General features: G+C 42.0%; 1 protein-coding gene across 3 annotated transcripts in view; it reads left to right on the top strand.

Annotated features, from left to right (window-relative positions):
• CACNA1H (calcium voltage-gated channel subunit alpha1 H) overlaps nucleotides 1-21,167 on the top strand; it is a 440,438-nt gene that overhangs the window by 372,726 nt on the left and 46,545 nt on the right. For all 3 annotated transcript variants that reach the window (XM_069984196.1, XM_069984197.1, XM_069984195.1), the window contains exons 12-23: nucleotides 1,524-1,709; nucleotides 1,945-2,062; nucleotides 6,429-6,584; nucleotides 10,060-10,150; nucleotides 10,825-11,033; nucleotides 11,986-12,420; nucleotides 13,160-13,260; nucleotides 14,400-14,523; nucleotides 15,148-15,216; nucleotides 15,303-15,487; nucleotides 18,867-18,993; nucleotides 20,456-20,581. In XM_069984196.1, coding sequence (XP_069840297.1) covers nucleotides 1,524-1,709; nucleotides 1,945-2,062; nucleotides 6,429-6,584; nucleotides 10,060-10,150; nucleotides 10,825-11,033; nucleotides 11,986-12,420; nucleotides 13,160-13,260; nucleotides 14,400-14,523; nucleotides 15,148-15,216; nucleotides 15,303-15,487; nucleotides 18,867-18,993; nucleotides 20,456-20,581 — 1,927 coding nt within the window. The remainder of the gene's footprint in view (nucleotides 1-1,523; nucleotides 1,710-1,944; nucleotides 2,063-6,428; nucleotides 6,585-10,059; nucleotides 10,151-10,824; nucleotides 11,034-11,985; nucleotides 12,421-13,159; nucleotides 13,261-14,399; nucleotides 14,524-15,147; nucleotides 15,217-15,302; nucleotides 15,488-18,866; nucleotides 18,994-20,455; nucleotides 20,582-21,167) is intronic.

Below are 21,167 nucleotides of genomic sequence, written 5' to 3'. Positions count from 1 at the left end.
TCTGAATGAAATTGGCTTCTTCAATTGATTCCCTTGTTAGAAAAATTCAGGCAGTGCCACGTAGGACTTGCCAAGCCTGATCAGCGTCACTGTCACTCAGCTGTCACTTAGCTCACCATGAGTGACCAGAGCGGGTGCTCAAAGCCTAAAATGAAGATACCTGTAGGACTACTAACCCACGTCTTGTGACCCTTAAAGTGTCACTGTTAGTTATATATATATTTTTTTGCAGAAATCAATAGTATAGGCGATCTTAAGAAACTTTGTAATTGGGGTTATTAGCCTAAAAATGCATTTTTATCATGAAAAAGCAGTTTGAAGCTCTCCCCCCTGTCATTGTTCTCTATGGAGAGGAGAGGGGAGGAGTGGAGGGAGATGAGGCACCAAAAAAGGATAAAAAAAAGTTATTTTACAGCTGCATCACCAGGCTCTGAAGACAGCACTGACCTCTCTGACTTCTGAATACCGTCTTTCACACAGGTCCCACTGTAATCCTTTGTTCTCTGCTCTCTGCTGGTGACTAATCTCCCTCCTTCCCCCTCCCCTCTCCATAGGTTACACAGGGCTCGACTGATGTAAAAGAGTCAAGATTTACTGATAATGAGCAGTGAATGAGGGGGGGGGGGGGGACCTGGGGCTTTTTGAATGCAGATAATGGCATATTTGCCTAATACAAAGTTTCTTATAATTGCCTATACTATTGATTTCTGCAAAAAAAGATAAAACGACAGTGACAAGTAAATAGCCCAAAAATATAATAGATAAATTCTGGTTTTAAAAGTAATATTAAAGGAATTATTTAGTTTATTTAGTATATTTATTGTATTATATTATATTTTCTTTCTTTCAGTTCAAAATAGGTTTGTAAACGTTTGTCAACCGCAGTACCGATTCCCACCACTTAACCAGTGATTAATTTTCTAATAGGCTTTAGTGAAACAGCGCCACCATAAGTCCTGTCAGATTTAAAAAAAATAGAGATAGATAGATATTAATTTAAATGAGCATTATTATGTATTATTTCTGTTTATAGAATATGTTTAAGGTCTTGATCTTGTGAAAGATGAATCATTGTAGAGGGGGAGTCAAAACTCAGGAAGCATATATCTCTAAGATATCTCTATCTGTATATCTCTAAGATTTAAGTGACCTCATCATTGTAGACCTATGGGTGCAGGCCAAACTATATCTCTGCCACCTTTAAGCCGCCATCTTGAATACCGTGTAACTTTGTCATCTTAAGGGTGTCCTAAGTTTTGACTCACCCGCATGTGTTAGAGACTGTACAAATAAAGTGCCATTTCACGCTCTTTAGTTGTAGGTGCTTGCTATGCTCCGTCACCGTTTTCAGTATGTAACGGGATGATACATATAAGATATAGCCAGTTGTGAAGCTTCTGCTGTTGCCTCATCTCATGCCGCCCACCATATCCTCTCTCCCCATAGTGTTAAGTTGTGACTAGTGATTTGCCATGTGACATTGATGGAGACACTTACCGCTATACTGCTTTCCCATCATTCAGTGTTTGGGAGATCATCGGCCAGTCAGATGGGGGTCTGTCTGTGCTCAGAACATTCCGGCTGCTTCGTGTGTTGAAGCTGGTCCGCTTCATGCCAGCTCTGCGCCGCCAACTGGTGGTCCTGATGAAGACCATGGACAATGTGGCCACGTTCTGCATGCTTCTCATGCTCTTCATCTTTATCTTCAGGTACTGGATCATTTCTGCTACATCAGTATTGCCCGTCACTGCCATCTCTGCTTCCGTAATATAACTTCATTATCGATCATCCATAACTTGTAATATTCCTATAATAGCAGTGACAATGTCTACTAAATTCTACGACTAGGATCTTCAACGTTTTTCAGTTGCCCCCTTCCCTGCCCTGTAATCGTCTATCAGTCCAGGGACTGACTAATACTATTGTGTTCTTTGCCCCTTGTAGCATTCTTGGCATGCATCTCTTTGGTTGTAAGTTTACTCTGAGGACAGACAATGGGGACACCATCACCGACCGCAAGAACTTTGATTCCCTTCTTTGGGCCATTGTGACAGTTTTCCAGGTAAGAACACAAACCTCTTCCATAAATGTTTTCACATATATCCTATCTGATTAAAAGTGTATTTTAAAGGGCTTTTCTATAGTAGAGACCCTTCTTCCAAATGGCAATACCCACTGAATGGGCTACCAACGTATGCATGCATGTGATAGGCTCCAGAGATGCCTGCATTACTTGGTGGCTCATAGACCTAAATGGGCATTAAGCAGTGCCCATCTGGTGCCTCCTAAACAAGGCCACATGTTAGGAGTAACCTACCTCCTTTGGAGTATCCAGACCATGTATTTTCGCTAAGGTCCTATAGGGAGGCGGCCAAGACCTATTTTAAACTCCTTCTGTACAGGTCTAACAAACATGGACATGGGTCATAGAAAGGAAATAGAGGCAAACATGTCTTCTCATTCCAAGTGGTTTGGGGTCTGGTAGTGTTAAAGGGATTATCCAGAGTTAGAAAAACATGGCCACTTTCTTCCAAAGACAGCAAAACTCTTGTCCCCAGTTTGGGTGCAGGTTTTGTAACTTAGTTTAATGTGTCACCCTCCATGCCGGGGCAGAGCCCAGCCGACCCCCCGCTAGAGACCCTTATACTCACCCCGGTGCACGAAGTCCAGCTCGCGGAGCCGCTCCCGCTGCCGAGATATCACCATGGGAAGCCCAGCGCGCGCATCAGAGATGACTCCGATGCCCATAGAGAATGACGGCTCCATTTATTTGGGCTTCCCACTGTGATATCTCAGCAGCGGGAGCGGGTCCAGGAGCGGGACTTCGTGCACCGGGGTAAGTATAAGGGTCTCTAGCGGGGGGTCTGCCCCGGCATTGAGGTGACAGGTTCCCTTTAATTGCAAACCACACCTGAACTGGAGACAAGAGTGGTGCTGTCTCTGGAAGAAAGTGGCCATGATATTCTAACTCTAGATAACCCCTTTAAGCAGCTCCAGAAGAAGTGCTATTTTCGTATATATGTCATGGGGGTATATCATATCATTTCCTTCAACACCAAAATCTAAATACAGTGGTGCCTTGGATTACGAGCATAATTCGTTCCAGGACCGCGCTTGTAATCCAAATCCACTCTTATACCAAAGCAAATTTTCCCATAAGAAATCATAGAAATGCAGACAATTGGTTCCACCCTCCAAAAATAATAATTTATTATTCTGAATAACATGTAAAACAGATGAAACAAACATTTATAAACAGCAGAATATGTGATATTATAAGTTACTGTACAGTAATGGAGAGGATGGGAAACACAAGGGCTGACAGAGACTGCAGGGAGCAGGAAGGAATGAGCAGGACAGATGTGGGCACATACATGCAGCACTCTCTGTCCGGGGAGAGAGGGGTTACAGCTATGGAGAGATTACCTCCACAGTCCTGTCCCCTGATGTAAGCCCCAGCCGGAAATGGATCTGCTATGATTTGGAAGGTGAGGGAGACTTCCTGGGTCAGAGTACATGGCTGTAGACCCCGCTATGCAGACCATTCCCCTCCCTCACTCGCCCTCCCACCCAGTACAGGGATCTCTTACACCAAAGCAATGCTCTTAAACCAAGTCACAATTTTTAAAAACTGTGAGCTCTTAAACCAAAACGCACTTAAACCAAGTTACTCTTAAACCAAGGTACCACTGTATATTTATAGTATCGAAGGAGAAGAAAAGAAAATCTGATGATGACATGTTACTGTCTTATATCTGGATAATGTCTGATGGGTTATTCCAAGCTATAATCATTGGGTTCACATCCAAGATCATTAATCCCAGAATTAGTACTTATTCATTGATTTGCTTTGGCCAGAAAGCAAAGGAATAGTGGCAGGCTCCCGCCCAGAGCTCCGTGGAGAGAATCATCAAGAATTTCTGCATTCATGTGAATCTTTTTGAAGAGGATTTAGAACAATCTGTTAGAACCGCGGCCATATTTCCACAGTGGGCGCTCAAAGCCTAATTAACTTCTTCATTAGAAAAATAGCTTTGATGCTTCCAAGTAGAGGTAGAAAGTCTGAGCCTGGCACCGGCACCTCACATGGAAGAAAGTAACCGGCTACAAAGAAAGAAAGAAATTGGATTCTTCCTTTATCCTATCAGATCATCAGAGAATCAGAACCAGTCATTACTTTCAGGTCACCGTCACTGCCACTGCTGGCTGGATGGAAGCCAAAGCTCTTAAGATTGATGGAAGTCATTCACATTATTATCAGATTTGCTTTATTTTGAAACTTTTTTTTTTAATTAGGAGAATATATGTACACGACTATAATTACTATAATACTGCTCCTATATACAAGAATATAACTACTATAATACTGCTCCCTATATACAAGAATATAACTACTATAATACTGCTCCCTATATACAAGAATATAACTACTATAATACTGCTCCTATATACAGGAATATAACTACTATACTACTGCTCCTATATACAAGAATATAACTACTATAATACTGCCCCTATATACAGGAATATAACTACTATAATACTGCTCCTATATAGAAGAATATAACTACTATAATACTGCTCCTATATAGAAGAATATAACTACTATAATACTGCTCCTATATACAGGAATATAACTACTATACTACTGCTCCTATATACAAGAATATAACTACTATAATACTGCCCCTATATACAGGAATATAACTACTATAATGTGTAAGGTAGATGAAGACAGCACTCACCCGGTATGAGACAGCTCACTTTATTCCATAAGCAGCGGGTAGCAGGGAGGGAGAGGTAAGGACGCGCACTGGGACGGCCGTTTCGGGGACACGCCCCCTTTGTCGACCAGGTGATGGCGTCATGTGGTAGGAGGTGTGCTACTATAATACTGCTCCTATATAGAAGAATATAACTACTATAATACTGCTCCTATATAGAAGAATATAACTACTATAATACTGCTCCTATATAGAAGAATATAACTACTATAATACTGCTCCTATATACAAGAATATAACTACTATAATACTGCTCCTATATACAAGGATATAACTACTATAATACTGCTCCTATATACAGGAATATAACTATTATAATACAGTACAAGGTGAGAGCTGGATGGCTGGCACTACAGGGAATCCCACACCGTGAGCAGTGCTATGGACGGCTAGCTCCTACCTGGATATGGTTACGGCTAGTGGAGGTGCTCGGCGCCAAAGGAAAACAGTCCAACATGGAACAGGTAGAGAAATAGAGGCGGTCACTCACCACTTGGTATGCCGAAAAAGAGTCCTTTATTCATCCAGGAATGAACGTAGCAGGGAAGGGGGAAGGTGGAGGAGCGGGTGCAATCAGACAAACGTTTTCGCGGTCTCCCGCTTCGTCAGGTCTGGCGTGTTACACACGGATGAGGGTGTGTTTTATAGGTCATGTGACACATGTGAACAAAGTGCAGACATTATTCATTACAAAAGACACATATGAAAAACACATTAAAACCAAGCCGTAGTAACATATTAAAATAGAAGGGTGTTAAGGTCGTTTCTCTCGTTGAGACCGGACACTCCTGTGGCATCCAGGGAGTGTCCGGTCTCAACGAGAGAAACGACCTTAACACCCTTCTATTTTAATATGTTACTACGGCTTGGTTTTAATGTGTTTTTCATATGTGTCTTTTGTAATGAATAATGTCTGCACTTTGTTCACATGTGTCACATGACCTATAAAACACACCCTCATCCGTGTGTAACACGCCAGACCTGACGAAGCGGGAGACCGCGAAAACGTTTGTCTGATTGCACCCGCTCCTCCACCTTCCCCCTTCCCTGCTACGTTCATTCCTGGATGAATAAAGGACTCTTTTTCGGCATACCAAGTGGTGAGTGACCGCCTCTATTTCTCTACCTGTTCCATAACTATTATAATACTGCCCCCTATATAGAAGAATATAACTACTATAATACTGCTCCTATATACAAGAATATAACTACTATAATACTGCTCCTATATACAGGAATATAACTACTATAATACTGCTCCTATATAGAAGAATATAACTACTATAATACTGCTCCTATATAGAAGAATATAACTACTATAATACTGCTCCTATATTCAGGAATATAACTATTATAATACTGCCCCCTATATACAAGAATATAACTACTATAATACTGCTCCTATATACAAGAATATAACTACTATAATACTGCCCCTATATACAAGAATATAACTACTATAATACTGCTCCTATATACAGGAATATAACTACTATAATACTGCTCCTATATAGAAGAATATAACTACTATAATACTGCTTCTATATAGAAGAATATAACTACTATAATACTGCTCCTATATACAAGAATAGAAAGTTCTCTATGTTTTATGTGGCTTTGACTGTTTCCTTTGTTCTCTCTTAGATTCTTACTCAGGAAGACTGGAACATGGTGCTGTATAACGGAATGGCCTCCACTTCTTCCTGGGCCGCTTTGTACTTTGTGGCTCTCATGACTTTTGGAAATTACGTCCTGTTTAACCTCTTAGTGGCCATCCTGGTGGAAGGCTTTCAGGCAGAGGTAACCTTACCAGTTCTGTTTTTCTTGATCACTAGTGAGTATATTGGGGCAGCAGTTTTTAGGATGGATACCATGCAGTTATTCTTGGTGTTTGACTATTTAGATATAAGGAGGATGTTGTATATTGTGGCTTTCTTTCCTTACTGTAATGTAGACAAGGAAAGTGGGTAGACGGATGAGTTGAGAAGGCTATGGCTCCTGTTCAGGACTTTGAAGATAAAGTCAGGAGCATTAAGTGGCCATGATATATCCATGTCACCGTAATACCGTAATCTACATGCACATGATAAGGGCGGCTGGCACAGTCTGACTGCTCAGTGAATTATTGGCTCGAAATGGAGCTTCAAATGGATAATAAAAATTACGAGACTTCCAGGAAATTAAGCCCTCCCCCCGGACCCCCTCCTACTTTGCTGACATCTCCCATTTTTTTGCTAACCAGGAAAAATTTGCCAAGTGATGATCTAAGTCTGGTAATAACCTTGAAACCTAGGAAAGGGGGAGGGGGAGTGGGGGTAGACCGTCTTTATCACCGCGTTAGCATCGCCCAAGTCTTTATCTAATAAAAAAAAAAAAAAATCATTTACTCATCAAAGTAGTCATCAATTTTCTGAAGTTTTTACAAGATATTATGGACATTAATATGATAAATGGCCCATAGCCCCCTCAACGGCCAAGCATTCTGAGCATCAAATTAGCGTAAATGTCCGAAAAAGATAAAGTCATTGTATGGATGTAATAAAGTAATGGACTGTAGTATGTGATGTATTGCTGCGCCGAGTTCATCGGAAAATTACATTAGGAGAAAAGTAACGGAACAATAAAAGAAAAGGATTGGGGTTTTGTTTTTATTGTTAATAAAGCGTTCAGCATATATTCTTCACAACTAGGATGTAGCCTGCTCCAGTTTGTTTCTCACTGGCTTCTTCATTGATTTGTGCTATGTGAATGGGGCAAGGAGACAGTACTATCTGTGCCTGCATGGTCATTATTTACAGGTAGAGACATGGAGGCGGTGGTACCTTTGTCCACATTGTTGAGACTACTGTGTCTACTTCATTTACAGGGAAAGACAGGAAGCAGTACTATCTGTGTCTACTTCATTTACAGGGAAAGACAGGAAGCAGTACTGTATGCACCTACAACATTTATAGGGAAAGACAGAAAGCAGTACTATCTGTGCCAACCTCATTTACAGGGAAAGACTAGAAATAGTCTTATCATTTACAGTGAGAGAGAGATGAAGTTCTGCTTTTTATCACTCCCTGTAATTGAGGTAGGCACAGATAGTGCTGCCTCCCTTTCTTCTCCTGTAATATATGTAGGCACAGATAGTATTCCTTCTTATTTATAGTGTAGACATAGCTAGCACTGATCTCTCCCTATAAATAATGTATACACAAACCTGCTTCGACATTCCCTGTAAATGAAATAGGCATGGATATTACTGCCTCCCTGTCTCTTCCTTTAGTATATATATAGGGACAGATAGTATATATTATTGTAAATAGTGTTGACACAGCTAGCACTGATCTCTCCCTGTAAATAATGTGGACACAAATACTCTGCATCCTGTCAATCCCTGTAAATGAGATAGGCACAGATAGTACTGCTTCCTGGGTCTCATCATTTACCGAGAAAGACCAACGCTAGCTATGTCTGCATTATTTACAAGAAGAAATACTATCGGTGATGTCCACATCATTTACAAAGTAGCTCTCTCACACCTTTTTTCACCCCAGAATTCCTAGTAAAACATGAATGCCCTGTAAGTCTCCATACGTTTCTATGATACTATCCCCAAGGAGAAATGTTAAAATTTATTCCTACATAATTTGCAGGGAGAAAGTGCTAGCTATGTCTACACTATAAGCAGGAAGAAATACTATCTGTACCTACATCTGAGACAGGGAAGCAGTAATATCTGTGCCTGCAGATTTTGCAGGGAGAGTTAGGTAGTAGTACTGTCTGTGATTTTTATCTCAGACAAATCGATAAATCTGGGTCTAGATCATTTACAGGTACAAGGTACAAGTTGTGTCTCATTATTACAGGGGGAAGAAGTAAGGCAGTGCTACCTGGGCCTAAAACATTTAAAAAGAGGAACAAGGAGAGAGTTCTTTCTGTAACACATACAGAAAGAAACAAGGAGACAGTACTATCTGTAACAGATAAAGAGACAAACAAGGAAAAAGTACTACCTTTAACACATACAGAGAGAAACAAGGAGACAATACTATCTGTAACGTACAGAGAGAAACAAGTAGAAAGTACTATCTGTAACACATACAGGGAGAAACATGGAGACCGTACCATCTGAGCCTAAAACATGTACAGAGAGAAACAAGGAGACAATACTAACTGTAACATGTACAGAGAAAAAGAAGGAAACAGTATTATCTGTAAGACATACAGAGAGAAACAAGGAGACAGTACTGTCTGTAACATACGGAGAGAAACAAGGAGACAGTACTATCTGTAACACATACTAAGAGAAAAAAGGAGACAGTACTATCTGTAACACATACAGAGAGAAGCAAAGAGACTGTACTATCTGTAACACATACTTAGAGAAAAAAGGAGACAGTACTATCTGTAACACATACAGAGAGAAGCAAAAAAACAGTACTATCTGTAACACATACAGAGAGAAACAAAGAGACAGTACTATCTGTAACACATACAGAGAGAAACAAGCAGACAGTACTATCTGTAACATATAGAGAAGCAAGGAGACAGTACTATGTGTAACACGTACAGAGAGAAACAAGGAGACTGTACTATCTTTAACACATACTAAGAGAAAAAAGTAGACAGTACTATCTGTAACACATACAGAGAGAAGCAAAGAGACTGTACTATCTGTAACACGTACAGAGAGAAACAAGGAGGCAGTACTATCTGTAACACATACAGAGAGAAACAAGGAGACAGTACTACCTGTAACATATAGAGAGAAGCAAGGAGACAGTACTACCTGTAACATATAGAGAGAAGCAAGGAGACAGTACTATCTGTAACACATACAGAGAAAAACAAGGAGACAGTACTATCTGTAACTACATAACAAGGGACTATAAGTATATCATTACATCTATAGGAAATGCCAGCTCATCAGATAATGTTTAGTGAGATGCACAAAATATAATGTGCAAAATATTGGTAGCACAAGGTCAGAAGTATGTGCACCCCTGCACATCCATATGAGCTTATGAAACATCTGTATATATATCCTGCTGAGGTCCCTGGCAGGTTTATAAGTACAGATCAGGTTTATCGCGGGCACTGTACACGGTTAATCCCTGAATCGGCAGGACTGTGTAAAACAGATTAGAGACGTTTCATCCATCAGACTGAGATAAAACTGCAGAAGTTGCAGACGCAGCAGAAGTGAGATCTGTGTTGTGCTTGTCATATGTCAAGCGAGTCCATCTATTCTATGATCCCATCACTCATCCTTATATCTGTACGCCAGGGGGATGCCACAAGGTCAGAAGCCGACGAGGACAAAGTTTCCACCAACTTAGATGAAGATTTGGAAAAGCTGAAGGATCTGCGGCCTACAGGTGATAGTATTAATACAGTACTTACAAAGGGAATTGCTAAGTTGCAGTACCAAAAACAAGCAACAGGGGGTGACCTAGTCTATTCACCAGTATGTACCTAATAGGGGTTGTTTTGCCTTCTTTTAGATTAACACTGTCTTTAATAAAATACATTGTCATAAACCATTGTCTTTTAAATCAACTGATTTTATAAAGTTATATAGATTTGTAATTTACTTCTATTTAAAAATCTTCAATTACTTATCAGCTGCTGTATGTCCTGCAGGAAGTGGTATATTGTTTCCAGTGTGACACAGTGCTCTCTGCTGCCACCTCTGTCTATATCAGGAATTGTCCAGATCAGTAACAAATCCCCAATAGAAAACCTCTCCTGCTCTGGACAGTTTCTTACATGGACAAAGATGGCAGCAGAGAGCACTGTGTCAGACTGGAAAGAATACATCATTTCCTGCAGGACATACAGCAGCTGATAAGTTCTGGAAGACTGGAGATTTTTTAAATAGAAGTAAATTACAAATCCATATAACTTCCTGATACCATTTTCACTGGAGAACCCCTTTAAGTCTTTCAGCAAAGACCTTGTATCTTCGATTATTATTTGCAAAGTCTTAACCAATGACGTATCAGAACCAGAAGGTCATTTTAACTGGTCTTCAACTCTGTGTCCCCTACAGAGCTGAAGATGTATTCACTTGCAGTGACCCCTAATGGACATCTGGACCCCCGCTGTGCAATGCCCCCTCCCATCATCATGCGGACAGCTGCCACCCCTATGCCCACACCAAAGAGCTCTCCATGCATGGACTCTGTACACACGTTTGTGGACTCGAGGAGAGGAAGCAATGTGTCCATGGATCCATCGGTCTGTGATCAGAAGTCTCTGGTGGGTCCTCTTTCTTCTCTCTGGGTTGTTTAGTAATATGTAGAGAGTGGTCCCTTGGATTACGAGCATCTTGTAATCCAAATCCACTCTTAAACCAAAGCAAGTTTTCCTGTAAGAAATCATAGAAACGCAGACAATGGGTTCCACACCCCAAATTTAATGATTTACAGTATTATTCTGAATAACATGTAAAACAGATGAAACAAACATTCAGAAACAGCAGAATATGTGATATTATAAGTTACTGTACAGTAATGGAGAGGATGGGAAACACAAGGGCAGACAGAGACTGCAGGGAGTATGAAGGAATGAGCAGGGCAGATGTGGGCACATACATGCAGCACTCTCTGTCCGGGGAGAGAGGGGTTACAGCTATGGAGAGATTACCCCCACAGTCCTGTCCCCTGATGTAAGCCCCAGCCTGAAGTGGATCTGCTATGATTTGGAAGGTGAGGGAGACTTCCTGGGTCAGAGTACAGGAAGTCACAATTTTGAAAAACTGTGAGCTCTTAAACCAAAACGCTCTTAAACCACGTTACTCTTAAACCAAGGTACCACTGTGTATATATATATATATATATATATATATATATTTATATATATATACAAACGAAGTCTTTAGTGCAGCATTCCTTAAAGTAAAACAGGTTCGGTGCCCTCCAGCATGCACCCTTGCGACCACAGGTGCTAGGTATATACAAACAGAGAAGCCGTGGCACTCGAAAATGTAGTGAAAAAAAAAAGTGGCTTATTTGCCCAAAACCGCGGTTTTGGGCAAATAAACCACTTATTTTTTTCACTATAATATATATATATATATATATATATATATATATATATATATATATATATATATATATAATGGAATCATTTCCATAGTATTGAATAGATCGTGGCAACATGGACTGGCAAAACTTCAATACAAGTTTATTATTTTTGACTTCCTCCCCAGGCCAGTGTCCGCAGCTCCCCATGTGCACCTTGGGGCACCTACAGTAACTGGGGGAGCCGCCGCTCCAGCTGGAACAGCCTGGGTCGGGCACCAAGCATCAAAAAGAAGAGTCAAACTGGGGAACGGGAGTCTCTCCTCTCCGGGGAGGGCAAGGGCAGCACCGACGAGGACTCTGATGACTGCAAGTCCAGCTCGGTGGGCAGGATATCCCTTCATCGCCGGGCTGGATCTCTGGACACTCGGGGGTCTTTTGACATTCCAGAGCTTCTACAAGTCCCCACTTTACGACACTCACTTAGCGTCAGCCCTTTGGCCATGGTGCCTGCAGACTACCAAGACTGCAATGGAAAAATGGTGCACGTGCCCAGCGATCTGTTTGTGAGAGTGGACAAGCACAAGGAAGACCCTGTGGACTACGAGGACGATCTGGAAGATGTGAGTCCAGGGTAGGGGCGGGTGTCTTCCGGTCGTCTCTCCTCCACCGATGACATACTCTTATTCAGGGGACTGTAGCCAAATCTAAGCTCAGCACTGTTAATTACTTCTCCGTTAATGGTTTGTCTGGGAAGAGGAATATGTCGAGTAATATACGTTCATTGTTTAATCCTCCCATAGTGTGCTTACCGCTGCAGTAACCCAGCAACTAATTAATACTCATTGAATTCTCCCTTACAGGAAATACGGTGCAATTAAGTTTTATTCCTCGGTTACATCACATTCCGCTAATTAAGCACAATGTTATAATAACCAGAACTGAGAATTCTAATTCCTTCTCCATTCACCCTTTCCTTTGATAGCGTCTTATACTCGGTCTTGAAAATTGAAAGTTTCCTCTTATTGTTTGCCATGGTATGACAGTCTCGAGAGTCATGATTATTGCTGGTTACGAACAGTTTACGCTACCATAAACAGAATGGTCCTTCATCTGACAATCTTTTTCCCAATTCAAACTACATAAAAGACCCTTTAAGTAGTCAGCACCAGAACTGGACTTTGTAGCTCCAAGGCCTAGTGTAGTGTCTGTAGCAGGTTACCAGGTTTTCATGTCTTCTAATGGAGATACCGGTGTTAGAGCTACTTCTGCACTTGTACGCTATGCTAGTGTAGCTTCATATGTGATGATATTCAGTGTTTCCTATGTGCTTCATCATCTTTTGTCTTCTATTCATTACAGAGTTACTGTTTCCGTCTCCGCAAGATTCTAGAGCCTTACAAGCCCAAGTGGTGCAAGACCCATGAAGATTGGTCACTTTACATGTTTGCTCCTCAAAACCAGTAAGAGTCCATCATTCAGAATAATGTAATCCTATGCCCATCTCATGTCACGATCACTATGCTCAATCCTATAGGACCCCAGCACCCACCTCCTTGACCACTTAGACATATATAATGCTTATTATCCACACATTATTCTATAAAACAAAGTCCCTTCTATCCCGTGAAGAATATCAGTTTCCCTCCATGAACATCTTCAGCGGCATCTACTACAGTGAGCACCATGATTGGTCTCTTGAGTATCTCCAGCTCTATGACCAACTTTATCTCAAATGTTGAGTACAAAGTCTGTTATCTTAGCTCCGCTCTTTTACCAACTGTGCCCATCATAATGGCAACTATCACCACTATCATTATCTTCAACATTATGACATCATAGGGCTGGCCTTACAGTGGATGATATCCATCATATGATACACAGTCATGTTATGAAACACCTCCATACAGTGCTGTGACCAAACAACAACTCCAAACATAAAGTGATCTCATAAGAGTGCCACACAATGCCCACTTTGGGCAAAACAGATTGATAGCCTATCCTAAGATCAATCAATAATGAATAGGATGCCTACATCCAAGCCCCCCTCCCCCGATCAGCATCCACACTACATAGTGAGTGGGGCTGGAATCAGTTGGCTTTATTCACTTTGTAGTGGTGATGATGAATAACTGCAGCTCCTATTCAAGTGAATGGCAGCTAAGCTGCTGCTACCAGGTCCAGCACTGCACTTCAGGCGCCAAACAACCAATTGTTGGAGGGTGCCAGGTATTGACGTCCCGGTTATGAGTGATTGATGACCTATCCTGTGGATAGCTCAGCAGTATGTTTTACCTGGAAAACCCCTTTAAACATCACCATACTGTGCTCAAATACAGCTCCCATACATAAAGTAATCTAATAATAGTCCTATACAATGTGCAACCTTGAGCAGTACCATCACAGAATACCACCAACCCCCCACTATAATATATAATGCTTCTCATTACCATCACGACCATCTATAACCATCACCACCATAGGGTCCTTGTACACCATCCGATTACCTGTAGGTAGGCACCCTCACTGCCAGTAATCGGCTTAAGTAAAAGGGCCAGCGATCGGCCAATGAACAAGAAATCTGTATTGTCTCTCTGGCCAGGTTCCGAATGATGTGCCAAAAGGTTATTGCCCATAAGATGTTTGATCACGTGGTGCTCGTCTTCATCTTCTTGAACTGCATCACCATTGCCTTAGAGAGACCAGACATCGACCCAAGCAGCATGGTAAGATCATAGTCGGTCATAGTCGTCCTAGGTGTCCCAATGAGTCTTGACTAGAGATGAGCGAACCTCGAGCATGCTTGAGTCCATCCGAACCCGAACTATCCTGAACTTGGATAAAGCCCTAAGGCTATGTGGAAAACATGGATATAGTCATTGGCTGTATCCATGTTTTCCAGACAACCTTAGAGCTTTATCCAAGTTCAGCAGCCACCGCTAATCAAATGCCGATCGTTCGGGTTCGGATGGACTCGAACCCGAATCCGGTTCGCTCATCTCTAGTCTTGACCTGAGTTGGCTGCAGTAGAATAGATTGGATGTCTAAGTAGTTCCTTATACTTTTGTAGTTTTTTTTACCCCGGCTTTGCACCATAGGATAATGAATTGTTGAGAAATTATAAATGTGGCTCTGAGATATCAGCTGTATCTGATGAGTAATGGTAATGAGAGGAATCACTGGAAATTGAGAGGAGAAAATCAGAAAATTGCTTTCATTATGCTCCTTCTCATCCTAGGTGGAATAATGAAATGTTAGATGATCTTCTGCTCTATTGAACAGTTAGATGCTATAGCGTGCCTTAATTCTCGCCTCATCATCTTCTTTCATACCTTGTTTTATTTACAAAGGAGCGAATATTCCTGAGCGTTTCCAATTACATCTTTACGGCAATCTTTGTGGTGGAGATGACCATCAAGGTAATGGAGGATCCCTACTTCCACCATCGGTATAACATAAGTTTCTTGTGTCTTTTTGTCTTCTGATGACCTCTTCTCCATCTCAGGTGGTCGCCTTGGGTTTCTTCTCAGGAGAACATGCTTATCTTCAGAGTAGCTGGAACGTGCTGGATGGAGTCCTGGTGTTTGTGTCCATTATTGATATCATCGTGTCCCTAGCCTCGGCTGGAGGCGCCAAGATCTTGGGGATCCTGAGAGTGTTAAGGCTTCTGAGGACCTTACGTCCATTGAGGTACAGTCATGTCGTCAGTGGGTCCAGTCAACAGTATAAGGTGAATGGGGAACAGATGGTGTTGGTAAAGAGAATGGTTAAGTGCGATGGATTCCCAATGCCCAACCATTTTGTTCTCAGAGAGATAAGCCAGCACCAGAGCTGTCTCACTGTGGCCCACCTCTCCACATAAGGAATACATGAATGTTTGGCCATTCCAATGGCACTGAAGTGTACGTGGAGGACGGGAGAGATAATTGTTGTCTGAAAAGCTATTGAAAACGTGTGGGGACTGAGATATAGACAAAATATCTTCAATAACAGTCCTGCTTTCTCTATGGGCAAGGGAGGGGTATAAATTGTATGGGGACCTTTAATTGCATGAAGGCAATGAAGAGACCATACGCTTTCTATAACAGTCAATTTGCATGGGGTACCCTTGTTTGTTTGTTTTGCCCATTGACTTCCATCAACTTTTAGGCCGTTTTCACACTACATGAGACATCGGCCGTTCTGTGATTTGGCTGTGTTACAGAACGGCCGGTGTTAGTGAAGTTAATTAACTGCAGTACTGGCCGGATGAACTTCATTTGTGCTGAATTGGGATGCGGATGTAACCGTTTGCACTTGCATCCCAATTCACCATAGCACACAATGGAGAGTGCGGCCGGAGCTGCACTCTCCACTGTGTGCACTCTCAGTATTGTGCGGGCGCTATTTAATGACATGTCAGCTTTTCCTGCGGCCGCTAGGGATCCCTGACAGAGTGTATACTATGTGTATACACTCCAGACGGGATTCCCTCCGACTGCAGTGCAACGTACCTTTTCTATTACTGATGGCCGTTGTGATTAATAGAAAAGTTACGTTGTGTGAACGTAGCCTTATAATGTTCCTGATACACATTATAGAAGAGTTGTCTGAACCTGCCAGAACCATATAACTGTCTAATGTGTATGGTGGCCACCTGATGATGTAGGGGAACAGAAGGAGTCTGGCAGTAGCTTTTTCTACCTCTTGTGTATGAGTGAATTGGGACAAATGACTATTGACAGTGTATAATAATTGTTTGGTGTAATAGGTCATGTTAAAAGGCAACAATCAGCTGACATGCACAATGTTGGCTGATTGTTGTCTTTCCACATATTCTATCACAACAATCACGATAGTGACATTTTTCTGCTTGTCGCTCCGTGTAACGAGATCAGCTGCAGCAGACCGCTGCTGTCTTCAATGGGTCACCTGGACGATCTAAAGATCGTCTGGTCAACACCCCCCTCCCCCCCTGTAATAGCACAGACAGCGAGCTGGAAACAAGGAGGAAGTGACCAGTATAGGGTCTCTGTATTGCTGCGGTGCCACTTATTGACATTGAGCTGCCAGAAAACAAGTCATTGCTTTCCTGCATCTGAACCTCTCCACGCCCTAATCAGATGTTGCGTAGTCTTCTCACTTTCTTGGCACGGCGTCCCCTCCTCTAATAGGATCCTTCAGCCCGATGCTGTATTGTGACATGAATGAATATAATTTTATTGTCAAGGGCAGACTATGCTTGCCAGCAAGAAACTCTCAGTATTCCATTATTGTAATTTGTAAGCAGGAATGGCAGTGTTTTTCCAGGCTTCCAGAGGCAAACCTACCATTATAAAATGTATGCATTGCTAATTCTTCCAGGAAAAACTCAATTATGTCTATTGGGGCACAGCAAGGGTCAGGTAGCAAATAGCTGGCATAACCCCCTCAGCTGTCAAGATAGCTCTAACTATCAGGATGATGGGTATCTGCTTCTCCAGTATTTGGAATGAGTTTAGGTTATTCCTGAAGTTTCTGATTTCTCCATTCATATATAGATTTAAAAAATTCTGTTGGTTGCCCTTGGAAACAGACAACGGTTCAGCTCTGCATGTTGTCAGACATGTGACCTAGCAGCTGATCTTTAACTGTTTAAAGGGGTTATCCAGAAGGAGGAAAACATAACTTAAGTCTATGGCATCCTTTGCAATGGCACTAATGCTTGGAAGTGGGACACAGCAGAGCGTGAGGATTAAGTAAAGCACCCATACATTCTCAGGGTGCGGCTTAAATGTCCCAATTTTTCACATTGATAGCTATGTGTATTATTTTCTTAACCACACACTATCCAAACTGATACCTCTTGATGGGTGACAGGGGAGCCACAGGGTGTATTCTTCTAGTAGCCCAATATACTAAAGGGGTCTTCTGTGATTGTAATATTGATGGTTTATCCATAAGAATTAGGCATAGCATTATATATGAGTTATTCCACGGAAGCTCAGTCCCATTCATTTGAGCTGCAGTACCAGATACAGCCACACAAGTGTATGACACTGCTGTGTAAACAATGAAGAGGACTTTTTATTGGGGCTGGGAGTTGGACATCCACTGTCCTGGAAAACCACTTTAATGAATCACCCAAGGAGCTTAAGGCCTTAGTTCCAAATACTTAAAATATATTAGGGAGATGCTCCTTAAATGGGTCATCCCAAAAGTAAAAATTATCCTCTATTCAAAGCATAGAGGATAACAAACTGATCGGTGGGGGTCAAACTATTAGGACTTCCACTGATCATGGCAACGGAGGTCATGCTCAGCTACCACTCTATTTACTGTCTATCAAACTTCCGATCATTTCGGAGTTCTGTCACCTGGGACATTTGACCTCTGTTCTCCTAGTAGGTGAGGGTCCCAGCAGTTAGACCTACATTGATCTGCTGGCTATCCCTTATCCTACAAATAGAGGATAACTTATAATCTTGGGATAACCCCCTTTATGCACCATTCTTATAAGAACCTTGTTTTTATGATGAAATGGTAGAACTACTTCAACTGTACATACAGTATATATGTTGGACACGAGAGCTTGCATGACGTCAGTGAGGGTCTGTTTGTCTCCACAGAAAGAGGAGATGGAGACAGGGTTAATAATAGCAGCTCTTTTCCATCTCCTGGTTTCAGCAGGTTAGGACTTGCATTTTCCATCAGTCGTCTCCGGTTTTATTAGATGATGCGAGCAGTGAGCTAGAATAAGTTGGCAGAAAGAAAAAGCTCTGGAATTGTTTGGTGACCTCTCAGCTCCCGGGAGAGAGATGGAGACTCGGGGACTCGTTACAGTGTTTGTTCACAAACAGATTCCTCAAGTCCACAGAGGCTGACAGTTCAAGACACATACGCGCTTCGCTGGTGGATGGAAATAACATGGAGCACTCCATGGATAGACAGGAGGAGACCAGACAGAAATAGTTAGCAGAGAAAAAAAAAACTATATTTTGCTTTCAAAACTATAAGCTATTACAGTGCTTGTCCCTTGTGTTATAGAGTGGACTTGTGTTTGGAGTTCCTCTTTGGTTCTGACCTCGTCCTCTTTGTGTCTTCACCGCAGGGTCATCAGCAGAGCACCGGGGCTGAAACTAGTGGTGGAAACCTTAATTTCCTCTCTACGACCCATTGGAAATATTGTCCTTATCTGCTGCGCTTTTTTCATCATCTTTGGGATTTTGGGAGTTCAGGTATATCTTATTGAGTGAGAATTATCTGTTTGGACACATGAATGTTCTCCATGAAGGGTTGATCCACCAACCTTCCAAAATAACTGAAGATATAACTATCCTATACTAAGATTCCGACCATACCTACTGTAGGTCCACCCTGACTACCCATTAAATAACAAGACCTGCCCATGAACCCCCAAACCAGACTATACTTTAATAATTTAAGGTGCCTATACATTTCACGATTGTTCGGCCTACAGTTATCTCTCCCATCCACCCCATACACATAAACGTTTGGTGCAGCCAAGCTTACATTTGTTCCCTGGGGAAGGGCAGGGGGTAATCAGCAGTGGGTTCCAAAGTCTTAAAGTGCTCCTGTCACGATGGGCTGCTGTCGGATGAGCGGCAAATTCCTCTGACCATAATGTGTGTGACCCCCCCCCCCCCCCCCCTTGGATCCTCATTGGACCTTTTCAACAAAACTCACATAAACTATATGAAGATTCATAGACCGACGTAAACTCTGTGAAGAGCCATTAACTGCATGTGAGTGTCCACCAAACCATAGCAATTCACATAAACCGTATCAAGGTCTGCCCAAACCATGCTAACTTGTTCTTCACTTAAAAGATCCACCCAAAATATATAATGCTTTGGGAATATGACGCCAAGATTAGCACTCAATCTAACTAATTCATACAACGTCCCAGGCCACCAAAGCAGTAACTTGATCTACTCAAACCATACTTAGATCAAGCATACTAAGATCTACCAAACCTTGTTCCTAGTAATTGTATGAAGATATAACCAAAACTTTCCTGAGTCCCCCAAATCCTCCTCTTCAGACCACCCCAAAGAGCCATCAGATAACCCCAAATATGCCTTAAGTTCCATGCCGGTATTCAGCCAACAGCAAAATCTATCCAGACTGTAGCTAGGCCGTCATATTGCATGACAGGTTCCACACAAACCATGCTTAGATCCAACTAAACCATACAAAGGTCTAATGAAATAAGATCAATTTGCTATTGCAACATCCAATTAAGCCATGTTATGTTTAATATTACTATACCAACATCCATACCTACAGCAGGTCTACTCATACTTAGCCATACTTAACCATACCTAGAACCACGGATTGCATGCCAGCATCTACCAGAACCTTGTAAACAATAAGTAAACCAAATCCATATGATCCATGTTAACCATAACCAAAAAATTTTTTTTTACTCCTTATTATCCACCCTAACCATACTGATTGACCCAAACCATACCCAGAACCACTGACTGCATGCCAACATCCACAAAAAAAAAACATTTAAATTATACCAAAGTCCACCGAAACCATAACAGCCGTAATCAAACTGAGATGCAACAAACCATTCATCCACAAAGTCATAGCACATCCCAGTTTACTGTATGTCCAGTCCGTCCTGGTTGTGCTGATGACCTATCAGACTTTTGATGATCTCTGTTCCAGCTCTTCAAAGGAAAATTCTATTCCTGCGAAGGTCCAGATATCCGCAACGTCACCAACAGATCCGAATGTGTGGGGGTACGCAATAAGTGGGTGAGGCGTAAATACAACTTCGATAACCTTGGTCAGGTAAGTTGTTGTCTTTCGTAAATTTTTTGGGAAACAAAAATACTTGACACGCATCATGTTTAAATGATCTTAGTACCCCGTGGGCTCGGGCTCTGTATGGTTGGAATCAGTTTTTCTCCTAAGCCCATTGTCCCTCCCCCTGGTCCTGTGATCAGAAGGGTTTATAACTAGTGATGAGAGCCACTTGGAGATGCTTGAAGAGTCACATCGCTCGGCATTTGAATTCCAGTGGCTGATGAAGCTGAATGCAGCCCTAGGGAGTCCTGGAAAACATGGATATAGCCTATGGCCTAATCTCGTATCTATGTGTTGGGCTGCATCCAACTTCTTCAGTCACCGCAATTTAAATGCTGAGTGATCCGCCTAGAGCATAATTGAGTGGCTCTGTTTACAGCATACAAAGCCGTACACAACAGCCATATACCACATTCACAACATCAGCTGATGTTTTGGTACGGTGGGATACAATAAGGCTCCGTGCACACGGAGCAAAAGTGGCGCCATAATGACAGTCTATGGGAGGCTCGCGTGCCTCCTCTTTCCGTGCTGAAAAATGAATTCCGCCACTTTTGCTCCGTGTGCACGG

The sequence above is a fragment of the Dendropsophus ebraccatus genome, chromosome 9 (assembly GCF_027789765.1).
Source record: "Dendropsophus ebraccatus isolate aDenEbr1 chromosome 9, aDenEbr1.pat, whole genome shotgun sequence".
Classification (NCBI taxonomy): Eukaryota; Metazoa; Chordata; class Amphibia; order Anura; family Hylidae; genus Dendropsophus; species Dendropsophus ebraccatus.
This window is presented reverse-complemented; position numbering and strand designations above follow the sequence as displayed.